Genomic DNA, 16,672 nt, shown 5'->3' on the forward strand with positions numbered 1-16,672 from the left:
AGATTTCTGTGCAGCCTTCACCACTCTCTGCAAAGCTTTTCTTTCTGCAGCTGTGCAGCCTCCATGCCACACATTGATGCTGGAGCACAGGATGCTCTCCACTGCACACCTGTAGAAGGAGGTGAGGACTGAGCTTCCCAGACCAGCTCGCCTCAGCCGTCTGAGGAAGTAGAGTCTCTGATGAGCTTTCTTGATCAGGCTGGTGGTGTTGTTGCTCCAGCTGAGGTTGTCATTCATGTGTACACCCAAGTACTTGTAGCTGGAGACCACTTCCACCGCAGATCCTCTTATGTTCGGGGGGGTGTAGATGTTTTTGTTCCTTCTGAAGTCCACAATCATCTCCTTTGTCTTCTTCACATTGATGTGAAGGTTATTCTTTCTGCACCAGCTCTCCAGGTGTTCCACCTCTTGCCTGTAGCTGGACTCATCATTGTTTGTGATGCATCCCACCACTGCTGTATCATCTGCAAACTTTACAATGTGACAGCCTGGATGGGTAGCTGCACAATCATATGTGAGCAGAGTAAACAGAAGGGGGCTCAACACACATCCCTGAGGAGAGCCAGTGCTGAGGGTTGCCACAGTATGCTCTTGCAACAAAACAAACAATGGAATTCCGTTTTAGTATTTGTACAGTAAAAATGAATTTGGTATAAAGATTTATTTAATTTTTACGTGAATAACTCACTTAAATATTTGAGATTAAAGTTGTTTTACTGTCAGCACTTTAGTTTTGACCAGTGGTTTAGAGGTTAAACCAGATATCTAATAATACTGGTCAATATTACAATTAAACACGACAGCTTACCCACTCTAAAAAATGCTCGCTTCCTTACAACATTTTTGAGTGAATTTTAGGGGGAACTCATCAGGGTGACTTTTTTATCTGGATTATTGAAGCATGCATCAGGATATTGTCAGGGTGATAGTTGCTCCAAAGCAGAAACACTCGTATCAGTCATTTATGAGGAAGTTACAAATGTCATACTGTTGTTTGTTGGTGGGACGTGCAATACTTCCTGCTGCTTTGTAGGACGCTTGTTTAGAGAACATCCTGGAACTGGTATGACTTGGAGCTGTTGCTCTGCTCAGACACAAAAGGGTGCCTTTTTTTTCCCCTTCACATTTAGATAACTTTATCCTGACTGGTGGAGACGTCAACAATAGAAAGGCGTGGTGCACTCTAGGCACTTATTTGTCTCTCATCTTTAAAAAGACCTTACACAATCATTAAAGTGTGATTTAATGTGATTAAGAAGCTTAAATATTTTCATGTTTCTGTAACGCACTCTTAAATCGCTCCATTCAGACATAACTCAACACATTCTGAGAGCCGTGGACAGCCTTTGTTGGCATTCACGTATTCTGTTGACCAAAGACAATGGAAGGAAATGGGAAGCCCCTAGCACATAGCCAAGACCTCCAGAAGCTTCGCAGAGCACTAATTTGAACGTTTAGCCAACTTTACATGTGTTGATTAGAACGTAAGACTACTTGAGCACATTTAGTCGCCTGGGGACGAAGGAAAGGTGAAACAAAGTGATGGCTGAAGGTAAGAAGGTATTTTTAACCAACAGGAATCCTTAACAGCATTTATGTTTGGTACTATGAATGAAGGTGTTACAATGTGACTCTGAAAAGAAGAAAATGACATGAAATGTAGCGTAAATAATGATGACAGAGACGTTTTGTTTCCTTACCCCCCCCATTGAATTATTGTTATTGTCACAGAAATACAGCTGAGAGAAAAGAAGCCGAGAAGTCTGCCTCGGTCTGATGGGTGTGGTCTGTATAACTTTGATGGTATGTTCTTTGAGTTCTACTATCACTTTATTATTCTTTACTAGTTATACATATACATTTTAATGACACATTGTAGTCAGCAACATATGAAGTTAAACAGTATGTTATTGCAGCTACAATAGATTGAGACCGTTTTTTTTAATGGTTAGTATAAATCCAGCATTGTCACATAGTCGAGAAAAAACTAAATAACTTTTCTAGATTTTATTGTCAGTGCCACTGCAAATTATAAAATCCATTTTTTAGGTCTATTTTTGAATACATGGTGGATAATGGTTTTTTTTTTTTGGTCTTTAGCTTTCTTTCCTAATGAATAATTTTATTGGAGATACTTTAAATGCCAGTTTGTATTTAACTAAATTGTTAGAATCTGAATTGTGTTCGATTGTATCTTTTTTAACATTCAAAAACAGATGTGTATGGATTTTTTTTTTGTTATTGTCTAATGTTTGAGTGCAAAGAGAAAGTTTCAAAATCTAAACAGTATTTTCCTGTTTTCAAAATGAGCCAGCTGAGTTTTGATGAATCTAAAAACCTCTAAACCTGTTTTTGGCTTGTCTAAAGTTGTAAAGCTTTGCAGTTTAAAAATGCTGAGTCGTGATTTACAAGGTTGGGGGAGTGGTGGCACAGATGTTAGAGAGGGTGGGGCCTGTGATCAGAGGGTCGCTGACCAACTCCGGTTCAACTCCTGAACCGAAAACATAAAAATATGGGTGGAAAAGTTGAAGCGCCCAAACCTGCCTCCACTCTAATTTGCTCCATGGGTCCATGAGCAAGGCTCCCAGCCCACCCAGATGCTCCCCGGCCTCCTTGGATGGCAGCCCTCTGCTTCACATGTGCAATGGGAAAAATGCAAATAATTAATTTCCCCATAAAAGATTAATAGAGTACAATAAAGATGTCCAAAAAATAAATATTTATCAGCCGCTTCTAAACAGCAAACATGGCCGATAACGTTTTGACCCATCTATGTTTGTGTGTCTGTCTATTAGCAAAATATCTCATGAATAATTAGACAAATTTTATTTAAACTTTCAGAATTCAATTAACGATTGGGGGTTGATCCAATTGAAGATGGCTGCCACAGCTAATCGACATTAACCAAAACAAAATTGACTGTAGCTCAGTCTGTTTTACAGATACTGAACTAAAATTTAATGTGGTAGTAATGAAATGTCTTTCAAAACACGCTGAGCGCGACATCTCATAATATTGCACAAGGTGATGCATACCGTATTTTTCACCAAGTAAGTCGCACCTTTTTGCATAAATTTGCAAGTCCTGCGACTTATACACCAAAGCGACTAATATACGTCATTTTCCCATATTTATAACTCAATTTTTGGCTGAGATCTGACGATTTCATTCATTCTGACATGAAAAATATTAAACATTATCATCTGCAGCCGCTAGAGGGCCCTTGAGCCTTAAGGTAAGCCAAGTGTCTCATTAATTAATAGGTAAAAGTGGGTATTAATGAGACATTTGGCTTGCCATACAGAGCCACCTTCGTCTCACTCCGGAACTCCTGGAGCACACGTCAAATCAGTTGCATATCGCCGCGCCGCCCAGGTGAAATGCAGCTGATTTGACCATTAAAGTGCATTTATTAAGAAAAAGTTAAACTGAGACACACTTTGCTATAATTTTGAGCAAAGAAATTCTTGTTTTTAAGTGTTATAATTGTTAAATTCTTGTTAAAGTCTTCTTGTGTGCGTTCCTGCCATTTTGGCAGCCAATCGATTTTTGGCACAACACCGGCTCACGTTTCCAGGTGGTCAGCGGTGACGCATAATAGATGCGACGTATACGGCGAAGTGACTTATTTATGTTTTCCCCACTTTTATTAGACACTTTTGTATTGATGCGACTTATACGGCAGAAAATACGGTAGTTATTTTTAAGGTTGGGCCAAAACAGCAAAATAGCAAGGTTTCTTACTTCACACTAGTTTATTACCTGAGGGCTGAATGAATCTTTTTGCAAGACAACAGAACACATTTCTTATGTTTGTTGGTATTTGTTGCTTTGCATCTTTAAAAAATGTGAGTTATATATTCAACATAAAATAACTTCATAGTGCAATTGCTGACAAAAATATAGCAATATGCCTTGAAGATGGTTTCTAAGTGCAAAACTTACAAAAATCTTTGTATGTTAATACTCAAAAGTTGTTTTGTTTTACTATTATTCATGTACTCATACAAACTTGGTCTTTTTCTGAGTGTGTGTGTAAAGCATTGATTTTCTATTTGAATTCCCACAGCTCTGGATTTGTCTGGAGGGTTGAGGATCGTCCTGGTGGGCAAGACTGGATCAGGGAAAAGTGCAACAGGGAACACCATCCTGGGAAGAACGGTCTTCAAGGAGGACCCAAGTCCAGTTTCTGTGACGAAACACTGTGAGACGCAGAACGGGGAGGTGGATGGGGTTCCAGTCCAAGTGATAGATACTCCAGGTCTGTTTGATACGGGCATCACCGAGGAGGAATTAAAGTCCAGAATAGAGGAGTGTGTCAAAATGTCCGTTCCTGGACCTCATGCCTTCCTGCTGGTGATCAGGCTTGGTGTCAGGTTCACAGAGGAGGAGAGAAACGCCGTGAAGTGGATCCAGGACAACTTTGGGGACGATGCCTCCATGTACACTATCATGCTGTTTACGTGTAAAGACCAGGCGAAAGCCGACAACGCTCTGAAGGAGTGCAAGGAGCTCCGGAGACTTTCGATCACGTTTGGACGCAGATACCACGCCTTTAACAACAACGACGCCGACGACCGCCTGCAGGTCACAGAGCTGATCAGCATGATCAGAGAAATGATACAGGATAACGGCGGGCAACACTACACCAATGAGATGTATGAGAAGGCCCAGAGGAAGCTGCGAGAGGAGGAGGAGCGAAGGAAGCAGGAAGAGGAAGAGAAGAAAGAAGAGGAGAGGAAAGTGTGGGATGCAGAGAGAGAGAAGCAGCAGAAAGAGAGAGAAAAGAAGAAAAAAGGGAAAAGGAAGAACATCTGTGCGGCCGCGGCTGCTGCTGTCGTGCTGGTGTTTGCCGGGGTGATTATAGCAGTGTGCGCTAACACCACAGTAGCTCTGGCTTTAGGAACTCCTGCTCTTCTCCTCGGAGTTTTATGTGGCTTAGCTGCCATGTTAACATGGAAGAACATAAAATGTAAACCTAAAGAATACAGTGTAGCTTAATATAGAGAATGGTGATGTCACGTTCATCGGTTTTCAATTTGTGAAACTGGAATTATAGACGGAATATTTAAAATGCATTAAGGAATACAGTAACACATTTATATGTTTTCCAAATAATTTTATCTGCAAGCCTGTTGTGATGCATGATCGTCAAACTTCTACAAACTTCTATGGAGAAATAGTTATTGTCTTATTGTGATGGCATCAAAAGAAATTTATTTTCATTTAAAAAGATGAATGAACAAAATTTAACCTTTTGAGGTAAATCTGCCGATTTTATTTAGCAATCTTGGGTTACCCTTTAGCAGTTCTGGGCCAAACTACTTAATTTTGTGTTTTTAGTATTTCATGCTAAAAAAAAGTTAACATGTTTGAGTCAATGTTGCAATAAAAGAAAATGTGAATTGAAAATGGCAGTAAAGCAATGATGTAAAATGTAAAACTTTATGTTTGTTTCAATGTTTTCTATATTGTTGGAAAATCAAGAAGAATATATGCAATAATAAAGTAATGTTTTTCTCCTGAATTTTACACTTGATTTATTTTATGTAATAATTTGTTGAATGAAACTTCTGTGCTTGATTGTTTCAGATCTAAACTATGACATGTTGTTTCCTGTGCTGCATTTTTAGCAACATTACAAGCTGAAAGGAAGCAAGAAACAATGGTGAACATCCATTTACGCTCCACGTTTGCTAAAGTCACTGACACAAACTGATGGGGTCAAATTCTGTAAATTCATATAAGAAGAAACGATTTTAAGCCAACATCGAAAATATGAGTGACAAAGTAATTATGTAGTGAAACCATGGGCATGAAATGTCAGTACGTTTTAAGATTTTTTTTTTAATGCAAGGTGTTTTTCATAAGCCATTGGTTTAAGAAACAATATTACATATTACAATTTACCTGTTTCTGTGCTCTTAAGTCATTTAGATGTCTGGACTGAAGCTGGGTCACAGAACTCTGAGCATAGACATAATTTTTATTACTAGACTAAATGTTCCCACCTTCTCTTGTTGTGAATTCAAGTCAGCAGCACCCTGTCCATGGGAGCTGCCATGTTGTATTTTTGGAACCAGAGTCTGCTCACTATTGATGCAGAGCTTTAAGTCCCGCCTACTCTCCTGCTAACAATCATGGTGTTATATAAGCTTACTTTAAAGCATGAAATAACTACTTAGAGCTAAACCTATATAAATAATTAATCTTTAAACATGCAGCAAGAGAAGTATTTTTCTCAAATAAGGACTTGACTGTAAGTTTGATGCGGAGCAGGGAGAAAATCCTAGCCATGGATGCAGGTGACTCTGCGCTTCTTGTTCAGTTGGACCTTACATCTGCGACTGACACCATCGACCATGATAATCTTGTTTCTAGCTGGAGCAGTGGGTGGGCATCACAGGGTTGGTTTAGGTCCTATCTCTCCCACAGAACCTTTTTTGTCAACATCAAGGATCAACATCAATGGCTGCTTTTCGGTTGGGAGTACCGCAGGGATTCATCCTCAGTCCTCTTCCCTTTTTCTTAATGCCTGCTGCCACTAAGTGCTATTTTTCATAAACACATCATACCTTTTAATTTTTACTCTGATGACTGTCAAATTTACTTCCCTCTGAATCACACTGGTGCACGCTCTATCCAACCTCTTCTTGACTGTCTGGTTGGCATCAGGGATTGGATGGCTTTAAATTTCTTAAACTTTATAAGAAGAAGACTGAAGTCATGTTGTTTTCACCTAATGGTACAATCAAGAGCCATTGTATCGATGTTTGCTCTCTAGCCTCATTAGAGAAACAAGTTGTCACTAATCGAGGAGTGAAAATGGACCCTTCAATGAAGCTAAACAGTCATGTAAACACAATTGTTAGATCATGTTTCTTTCAGTTGCAGCAACTGTCTAAATTGAAGCCCATACTGTCCAAAAGTCACGAGACAGTAACACATGCTTTCATACTATCCAGGATTGACTACTGCAATGCGCTTCTTCATGGAATCAGTCAGACCGCTATTGCACGTTTACAACTAGTTCAAAATGCTGCAGCCTGATCTTTAACTGATACAGAGAGCACATTACTCCATTTCTGGCCTCCCTTCACTGGCTCCTGGGCCACTTTTAAATTAATTTTAAAATCCTTCTGTGAATTTTTAAATCTCTGAACAGTTCTGCCCCCTTTTATCTCACTGATCTGCTGCAGCCATATGTCCCACTGCACTCTCTGGTCAGCAGACCAGATGCTTTAATCAGTTCCAGGCACTCGTTTTAAGCTCAAAGGTGACAGGGCTTTCTCTGTTACAGGTCCCAAACTGTGTGTGGAACGAGTTACCACTGCATGTCAGGCAGGTTCCCTCTCTCACTGTTTTTAAGTCACATTTTAAAAACTTACTTTTATTCCCTGGCTTTTGACACTGAGTGAGCTGATTTCAACTTATCTGTATTCTATAATGTTAATCGTTTACTTTTTATATTTACATATTTGGATCTATGCATTTTTTGCAATGTCCTTTGCTTGTTTGTTTTTGCTGTACAGAATTTGGTTGGCCTTGTTGCTGTTTATAAGTGCTTTATAAATAAAGTGTTATGGTATGGTATGGTATGGTATGGTATGGTATGGTATGGTATGGTATGGTATGGTATGATATGGTATGGTATGGTATAGTATGATATGGTATGGTATGGTATGGTATGATATGGTATGGTATGGTATGGTATGGTATGGTATGGTATGGTATGATATGGTATGGTATGGTATGGTATGATATGGTATGGTATGGTATGGTATGGTATGATATGGTATGGTATGGTGTGGTATGATATGGTATGGTATGGTATGATATGGTATGGTATGGTATGGTATGGTATGGTATGGTATGGTGTATGGTATGGTAAAATGGATGATGTTTCAGGAAACAGTGTCAGGAGAAACTGATAGACACAGTATGGGTGACTTCTAATCAGTTTTCCAGCTTTATGTCAGGATCTAAATTTTTAATTGTCTTGATACCTTTTTGAGTTTATTTTTAGATTTATGTCCTTTGTTATTGTTTTCTATGTGTTTCAGCGTGTCCCCTGTGCCATCTCTCAGTTCACCTTTCCTCACTCACTTTCTGTTCCTCAGCTCCCTTCCATGCCCACTCTTACTGTTCGTTGTCATTTAGTTCAGGTGACTCCACTCCTCCCATTCAGCTTCATCCAACGTTTTCATTCGTCTACAGTCTGGCATTCTCTGAGTCTCCTGTTGTATGTTCTTCCTGCTGCCATGTCAGCTCCATTGCTTTGGTTTTTAAAGGTTTACGGTTTGTTTTAGCTCCTGGTGTTTGTCTCCATAAACGGTGACACTTATCTGCAGTAGTTGCTGGAGTACAGAGGAGCTGCTCATGGCTGACAGTCTTGCGTTTGTCACTCAGCTCAAGTATGATTCTTGAAAAAGGAAGACAATAAAAACATTCATCTTTGTTGGAATCTGTGTGCTGTGTGCCTGCAGGCTGGGTTTGTTAGTCCAGTGTTTTTAAAAGTAGGGGCCGCCAGGGGGCGCCAGGTAGGCTTCAGAAAGTTGGAGAGAAGATTTTTAAAAAAGCATTAAAAAAAAATATTATTGTAATAAAATAAAATCTACTTTTCAATAATAATTTTAAAATATATATTTATAATAATATATTGAAAAATGTTTCACCATGCTCATCTTTCTGATTGGATTCCAGTCAAATGTATCAAGCTGCTTTACTCTTGAAGCAAGAACGAAATGAAGTTTCTAAAAAGGCCGAAGGAATAGACCAGCAGCCCTGCAGTGGTGGAAACTGCTGCCAAAAAAAAAAAAGAACTCATTGCCAGCTAAAATTCAAAGGTATGAGGAAGCATACATTAAGTATGGCTTTACATTCATACAGAAAAAATGGCCATGATTGCTCAAAATGCGTCCTCGTTCTGGAGACCCTTGCAAACGAGTGTTTAAAACCTTCAAAACTTCAGCGCCACTTGAGTGGGAATATAATAGTGTTTAAAACATTTTTATGCTCAGCAGCTGTAATAATTAATTGAATATAGTGAATAAAAGTTCAAACATTCTAAAAGTTGATGTTTCTTTATATATTTTGTAGCATTTGTGGGTCTGTGAGAGGAGACTCAGACAGAAACTAATGCTGTTTACGGGGCCATGGCATGGAAAAGTTTGGGAACCTTTTTTTATGAAAAATCATTTGGTATTGTTTTTATTATTTATTAAATAGATTTATTGAAAACATGGCATTTGATACTAAGCAAGACCTTTAAAAAAAAAACAACAACTCCAAGATAAAAGCAATAGTTTCCACAGAGGCCACGTTGTGAGGATACTGCCTCTAAACTCAGGATTGCGCAGACTTGTGAAAATATGTGTGAGATCCAAAGAAAGATTTTGTTTTGCTGCCACACCGAGTGATGAGAAGCTGCAAAAAATGTAACAAATATGTTATCTACAGTAGCGGGAATATTTCTGGGCAGAACAAAGTCCTGTTTGACATTACACTGGCGTTCACTGAAGGAATGCAAACTTCCTGCACAATTGCACACCAATGTTTTAATTAAAGATGCCACAGCATCAGCATATGTGTTGGAAATTATGTTCAGCTATCACCACACTAAATTATATGTTAATATCTATAAAATTGACTAAGTTATTTAAGGGCAGTTAGCTGTGCCAGCCATCTTGAATTGAATTTTCTCTCTAAGAGTTAATCATTTGAAGATACAACCAATGATTACTGTTAGTTTTTTTTTATATATATAAAAAGCTCCCCCTGTCCAGTAGTTGATGAGATATTTTCCCAACAGACAAAAAAACACATAAAGACAAAATTCCATGATCGTCCACCTTCTATGGCTGCAAGTGATAAAAATGTACAAACGATGAAACTTCCAGTTAAACTGATTCAGGAGGTCCGGCTTTGTTTTGAACCCTGTTATCAGCGGTTATTTGGGCGTATTTTTCCATTACAGCATTACAGTCTGTACAGCACTTTGGTTGGCCTTGTAGCTGTTTTAAGTGCTCTATAAATAAAATGATATGGTATTAACCTTTGGTGCACACAGGCACAGTGTTGTTTTACTGGAAACTGAAAGGCAAAAGAAGAATGACAGGGTGTGTTGAGGATAGTGCAAAGTACAACTATACCTCTGTAGTCAGTGGTGTCGTCTACATTTTTGTAGTGGGTATACTGTGCATAGAAACCAAAGTACACTGGTTAGTACAATGTAATCGTCAGTTTATTTTGATTTTTAAGCATACTAAACATTTCCAAATTTCTCTGATGCTTGTATTTGAATGAATGTACAAGAAAAACTTTGTATAACAGTTGGTTTTGTATTAAAGACATGTTTTAGAATTTATAAAACAGTATCAAAGCAAAACATGTTCAAGTATTCAGTTAATACAGAATTACGGTATACAATAATTAGCTGGACAAGCAAATGTAATAAACAAGCGCTGCAAACAGATAGATTGTTACAGAAGTGTTAAACTGCCGTTTAATGTATCCATGACATGTGCCTAATGATATGTCATTGGGCACTTTTAAGTGTGTATACTGAAATTATTAAGCTTTTCTAGTGGGTAAACTCTGTATACCCACATATCACGTAGACTACACCGCTGCCTGTCTGTGGTCGAGTCGTACAGCTGGATTCTTTTTATCATCCGCTTCGATCCACAACTTTTCAAGTTCTGACTGATCACAAGAGATGTGTGTTTTAAAATCTTGTCATTAACTAGTGGAATCAGCTAACTCTATTTGTTAGCAAAACATCTCATGAACAAATGGGCAGCTGTGGCTGAGTGGTCAGAGCAGTTGTCCTCCAATGGGAGAACTGGGGGCCCAATGCCAAAGTATCCCTGGGCAAGACACTGAACCCCTCTTTGCCTCCTATGTGTGTCTGAAATATAATTTTATTAGATAATATATTAACTTAATGAAATGTCTAGATATATGTATCCTGTTTTGATATTTGGAAGGATATTGTGTTAAAAACATGATCTGATTTCATTTCCGGTAGAAAATGGACAGTACATCTATAACTGATCACCATTCGGAATCAACCAAATTCAAGATGGCCACTACAAACCAACTGACTTCAGAAGAAAAAAAAATCTTAAACTTCTTCCAAACTACAGATACAGTGGTGCAGTTGGTACAGCTGTTGCCTTTCAGCAAGAAGGTTGCCAGATCAAATCCTGGACTGGCATCTTTCTGTGTGGTTTTTCAATGTTCTCTTCATGTATGTGGGCTTTCTTCGTGTACCAGTTTCCTCCCACAGACCAGAAATGCGCATGTTAGGTTAACTGGTAACTCTAAATAGTTGTACTTGTAATATGTCCATGCTATGAGAGACCAGGTGGTACATAATTCAGAAAAACCTCTCACACACACAGCTGAGAAGGTCTCACATTAAAACCTCTCACACCTTCTCAGTTGTGTGTGAAAGGTTTTAATGTGCGTGAGAGTAAAGAAGGTTAAATCATGTCATCTGGACCAGTTTCTTTAAGGAAGAAACGTCTCGTCTTCCATCCGGAAGACTTCATCAGTCTGTGGCCTGCCAACCAGATCTAAGTAGTCCTCACTGCTGTGTTTCAAGCCAACCTCCTGTTGGATTAACACATGCAAAACGTGTGAGAGGTTTTCACTAGTGTGTGTGTGGGTGAGGTATTTCTGATTATGTCTCATCTAGCCTCTCATACAGAGCTGTGAGTTTCGTTTTACTGGAAACTCAAATGTTCCTTTTAATGAAGCACAGAGGGAGGGCTTAACCACCGTGACAAGAAAAAAAATACAGCTCTGCCTCTGTGGTGGTTTGATGTCTGTTTTCTAGTTCTCTTTCTATCTGCTGTATAAAAAGATGCCTTTAACCGCAGCTGCAGGTTGGTGTTTTTAACTTTGTCAGTGCATATTGTGTACAGTTACTTATACTTTGATGAGTTTACTTAACCCTCGAGGCTTTAAATGAAACGTGTGATTGCCTTTGCTCACAGATTCCTGCTCTCCAGCTGTAAAAGATCTGAGGATTGTGCTGCTTGGAAAAACTGGATCGGGTAAGAGTGCGACAGGGAACACCATCCTGAAACGGGAAGCTTTTACTTCAAAGATATCTCCAGTTCCTGTGACAAAGAAATGCATGAAAGAAACTGGACACTTAGATGAACGAACTGTGAGTGTTGTTGACACCCCTGGGATCTTTGATACATCGACTGAAGAGAAACAGTTGAAAGAGGAAATAGAGAACTGTATCGTGCTGTCTCTCCCAGGACCACATATTTTCCTGTTGGTCATTCGTCTGGATGTTCGCTTCACAGATGAGGAGAAGAATGCTGTTCAGTGGATCACAGAAAACTTTGGAGAGGAAGCCTCCAAGTATACAATAGTTGTTTTCACCAGAGGAGATGAACTCCAGGAACCTATTGAGAGCTATTTGCACGAAAGTCCTGATTTGAGGAAGCTCACCAGTGACTGTAAAGCTGGATACATTGTGTTTGACAATACATGTGTAGAAAATCGTTTTCAGGTCGCTGATTTGTTTAAACAAATAGACATGATAGTTCAGTCAAATGGTGGCCATTATACCAGCAGCATATACAAAGAGGCCCAGAGGAAACTGTGGTGGCGTGGAGTTGGAGACAACCTTAAGACTGCAGGTCCTTATTTAGTGGGAGCAGCGGCCATAGTCAGTCCAGCTCTTTCAACTGGTGTTAGGGGAGCTACCGGTAATCGTTTGTTGTTAATGGCTGGAGGTGCATTACTTACAGCTGTTAGTTGGTGGAATAAACCACGAACAAACAATAACTAAGTTGTATCAAGCATTAACTAATCTGAAGTCATTCAAAGATTAGTTGATATGAGCAATAATAATATAATAATAATAATAATGTCATCACAATGTCAGCACTGTATGTTTCCATACAATGGCGAAATTAGTCTCTGCATTTAACCCATCCACCACCAGGTGGTGCAGTGGGCAGCTATTGAAAGCGCCCAGGGGACATTTTTGGGGATTAGACGTGCTGCCCAGAGACGCCACGTGATGTGCAGTGACTGGGGATCGAACTTGGGACTCTCGGGTCCCAAGCCGGCTGCCCTGCCTCTACACCATCTCGGCCCCACAATAATATTTATAATCAAACTTTACTTGAGTATTATTATTTCTTGTCATCAATCTTTTACTTTAAATGTTTCAGAAGTTGATCGCTAACATGATTTAGTGTGACTAATAAATTTGTTTTCATTTCCAATAATACAATTACAATTCTGCTTGCCCAGCCTTGTCCTTAGCCTGGTTCTGCTGGAGGTTTGAGGGAGTTTTTCCTTTCCACTGTCGCCTTCATGCTTGCTCAAGATGAGAGTCTGCAATGAAGTGAGACTCAGAGCAGTCTGCTCCTCAGATAAATAATGTTGTTAACTTACTTTTAATGTATATGAATGTTTCTGTTCAGTGCCCTGAGATGACTTCTGTGACTTGGCGCTATATAAATAAATTGAATTGAATTGAACAATTGTGTAAAAATATTTCATGTTGACTTTTTTAACTTTGTATATTTCTGTCATATTAACAATTTACTATAAAATACAATGACTCAAAATCATATTGTGTGAAAATATGCTATTTGACTCAAAGCAAACACTTTATCAATGAAAAAAAAAAAAAACTTGTGAAAGAAACTATTTCCAATATACACCAGCAGGTCAGAAAACAAATGCTGAGCCCGGTCAGGATTCCAAAGAATCATGTAAAAACTATTGGTACTGTCCCAAAAGTATTATCTGGTAGTATTTTTCATTTTTAATCATTCTGAATCCACGGATTGTCCTGCGAAGGCTTCATGTTTCTATTCCCTCTCTCATCTCCTTTCACGTGAGTTTTTGCTGCCCCTTCAGCTTTTGCTTTTGTAAAGATAAAATGATTATTATTTACCTCCGAGTCTCCTGCCTCTGCCTGCATGCGGGTTCAGCACAACCGCAGAACATGATAACAAATTTTGTTGTGCTCATTCATCAACATGTGAGGAAATACTGTTCGTCAAATAGAAACAGAGAAGCTGTTTCTGTATGACGAACAGGGGAGTGGTGGCGCAGAGGTTAGAGAAGGTGGGCCTGTGATCGGAAGATCGTCGGTTCAAGCCCCGGTACTGACAACATCAAAAATGTGGGTGGTGTAGGTGAAGCAGCCACACCTGCCCCCACCCTCATTCATCCCACTCTGAGCCCTTGAGCAAGGCCCTTAACCCAAAGCCCTTAACCCCCACCATCTGCTCCTCCGGGTGTCCTAGATAGCAGCTCTCTGCTCCACACAGAGGGCTGTGGTAGCTCGGTGGTCTGTGGTTGTGTCAGGATGGGCATCTGCAGTAAAAATAACTGCCAAATCTTCGTGCGACTTAGTTCGCTGTGGCGACCCCTGGAGAAAGGAGCAGCCGAAAGAAGAAGAAAAAAACAACAACAACCAGAAACAGAGAAGCTGAAGGTAATACTGATATAATCTCACAACAGGATGATACTTGTACAAGTTTTATGTCCCACCACTGCACAAAACTTTCTGTTAAAAGAGATTTATTGTCTCCCCTCCCCCCCCCAATCCCCCCCCCCCCCCAATAAAAAATATAAATCGAACAAGGAATGTTGGAACTAGTTAAATACATTGAAATGTTATAATAATAACATTGTTATCAACAACGCTATTAGATTAAGAACATAGTAAAAGTTGTATTCTATTTTAAACGTCAGTGTTTTCACCCTGTAAAGGTGAGATGTAGTATTTTCCTTAGAAAGCAGGCTCTATTAAAATGCAAATTGTTATTTAGATAGCAGTAAAAATTGTGCCACTCCTTGCTTTCCAGACGTCTCTCAACTCTTCGGTCCTTGCTCAGAGAATCAGTGCAGACTTGAGGGAAAGGTCATCTGTTCCAATGTGCATGCATGAGTGTCCACAGAACGTGCCCATTTTCTGCTGAGAGAATTTATAAGCAACTTTTATGTTGAACAGCCCTTATTTCATCTTATTTGACTATTTCCTTCTTGGGATGCCAATTTGTTTATTGTGCTGCTCAAACCTCATGGAGCAAATTTACAAATTAAATCACCCAGTTCGAGATACAAATAATGTATTTCTTAAATCCAAAAACTCCTTGAATTGGCACCTTATCGTGCTGGAGGTGTTTGTGTGCCTGAATAATCCTAGGAGCTACACGGTTGGGGGCAATTGCAGTTGCCCCTGATAGGGTATCCCAAGGCAGATTGGTTCTGGGTGACAAACCAGACAAGCAGTGATTCCAAAAACTCAAATGGACAGAAAACGTGTCCCTTGTGTGTGATACCGGCGCCCCACCCTGGAGCCAGGCCCGGGGAAGAGGCTTGTTAGCGAGCGCCTGGTGACTGGGTTTTCTACCCATGGGGCCCTGTCAGGCTCAGCCTGAACATGCAACATGAATTTGCCTTCCTGTGGGTGCACCAGTTGCAGGAGAGGCCATACGAGTCAGGCGCATGACTCCATGGGCGGTAGAAAAAGGTGGGGGCCTTGGCACTCAGACTCTGGCTTAATAAAGTTGGCTCTTGCAACGTAAGAGATGGACTGGTGTGGTATCTGCAGCATTGCAGACTCTGTACCAGTTCATTGTGGTAAAGAGGGAACTGAGCTGTAATGTGAAGCTCTCTGTTTACTTGTCTGTCTACATTATTACTTCCTAAGAAGACTAAAGAAGTTTGGTACGAACACCAGCATCCTCACTAACTTTTATAGGTGCAACACTGAGAGCTTGTTGACAGGCTGGATCATAGGGTAGTACGGGAACTGCACCAGTCAGAGCCGGAAATCTCTACAGAGGGTGGTGCAAACAGCAGAGGACATCACTGGTAGCAGTCTCCACACCATCCAGGACATCTACTACAGCCAATATCTGTGTAAAGCACACAGCATCATTAAGGACCACACCCACCCAGCACAAGGACTCTTCCATCTACTATCCTCAGGCAGATGGTGCAGGAACCTCCCATCGCACACAAAAAGACTCAAAGACAGTTATTACCCCACAAGCTGTCAGATTACTGAATTCTTGATAATAGCCTAATAGTGGTCAATTGTCACTGATTGGTCAGGGGGCGTATTCATTGGTTGAGGGCGGAGATCAAGGAGGTCATCCATGTTGGTTGTGTGTTGTTTTCCGGCTCTTATTCTTTTAATACATGTTAGTGGTGCTTAGAAAAGAGCTTAATGTAGCACTAGCGCCACCAGCTGGTAAGGTGCGTTGATATTAATAATCCGCCCACTAGAGGTGAACACTCCGCCCACCAAACGGGAACTATGGGCACTGTGGAGACAGAAAAAAGAGGTCCCACCAGAACCGGACACAACAGGGTCCAACAAGAACCAGCCCTGTGGATAAGGGGCTTAACAGTCACATCACGAGTTAAAACAAGGTCCAGTGTATGTCCGCGCTCTTGGGTGGGACCATTTACATTCTGAGTTAGATTAAATGAGTCCAATAAATCTAAAAAGTCCTTAACCAAGGGCTTCTCCTGACAGCACACGTGCAAATTAAAGTCCCCAATAATGAAAACATGATTAAATTTTGGTGTGATTTCAGCCAAGAAATCAGAAAACTCATTTATGAAATCCTTAGACCGAGGTGGGCGGTAGACGAGTGCGCATAAAGTCGAA

At 40.0% G+C, this 16,672-nt stretch overlaps 1 protein-coding gene across 1 annotated transcript; it reads left to right on the plus strand.

The window, feature by feature from the left end:
- Positions 1 to 1,721: 1,721 nt before the first annotated feature.
- LOC119423088 lies at positions 1,722 to 15,555 on the plus strand (the record flags this gene model as incomplete). The annotated part of the gene is made up of 5 exons (XM_037690497.1): positions 1,722 to 1,803; positions 4,070 to 4,992; positions 11,843 to 11,891; positions 12,003 to 12,758; positions 15,470 to 15,555. Coding segments are annotated over 5 exons (1,896 nt in total), but the record flags the coding sequence as incomplete, so codon positions are not given.
- Positions 15,556 to 16,672: the final 1,117 nt, after the last annotated feature.

This window comes from Nematolebias whitei, chromosome 16 (genome assembly GCF_014905685.2).
Source record: "Nematolebias whitei isolate Nwh7 chromosome 16, NemWhi1, whole genome shotgun sequence".
Taxonomy (NCBI): Eukaryota; Metazoa; Chordata; class Actinopteri; order Cyprinodontiformes; family Rivulidae; genus Nematolebias; species Nematolebias whitei.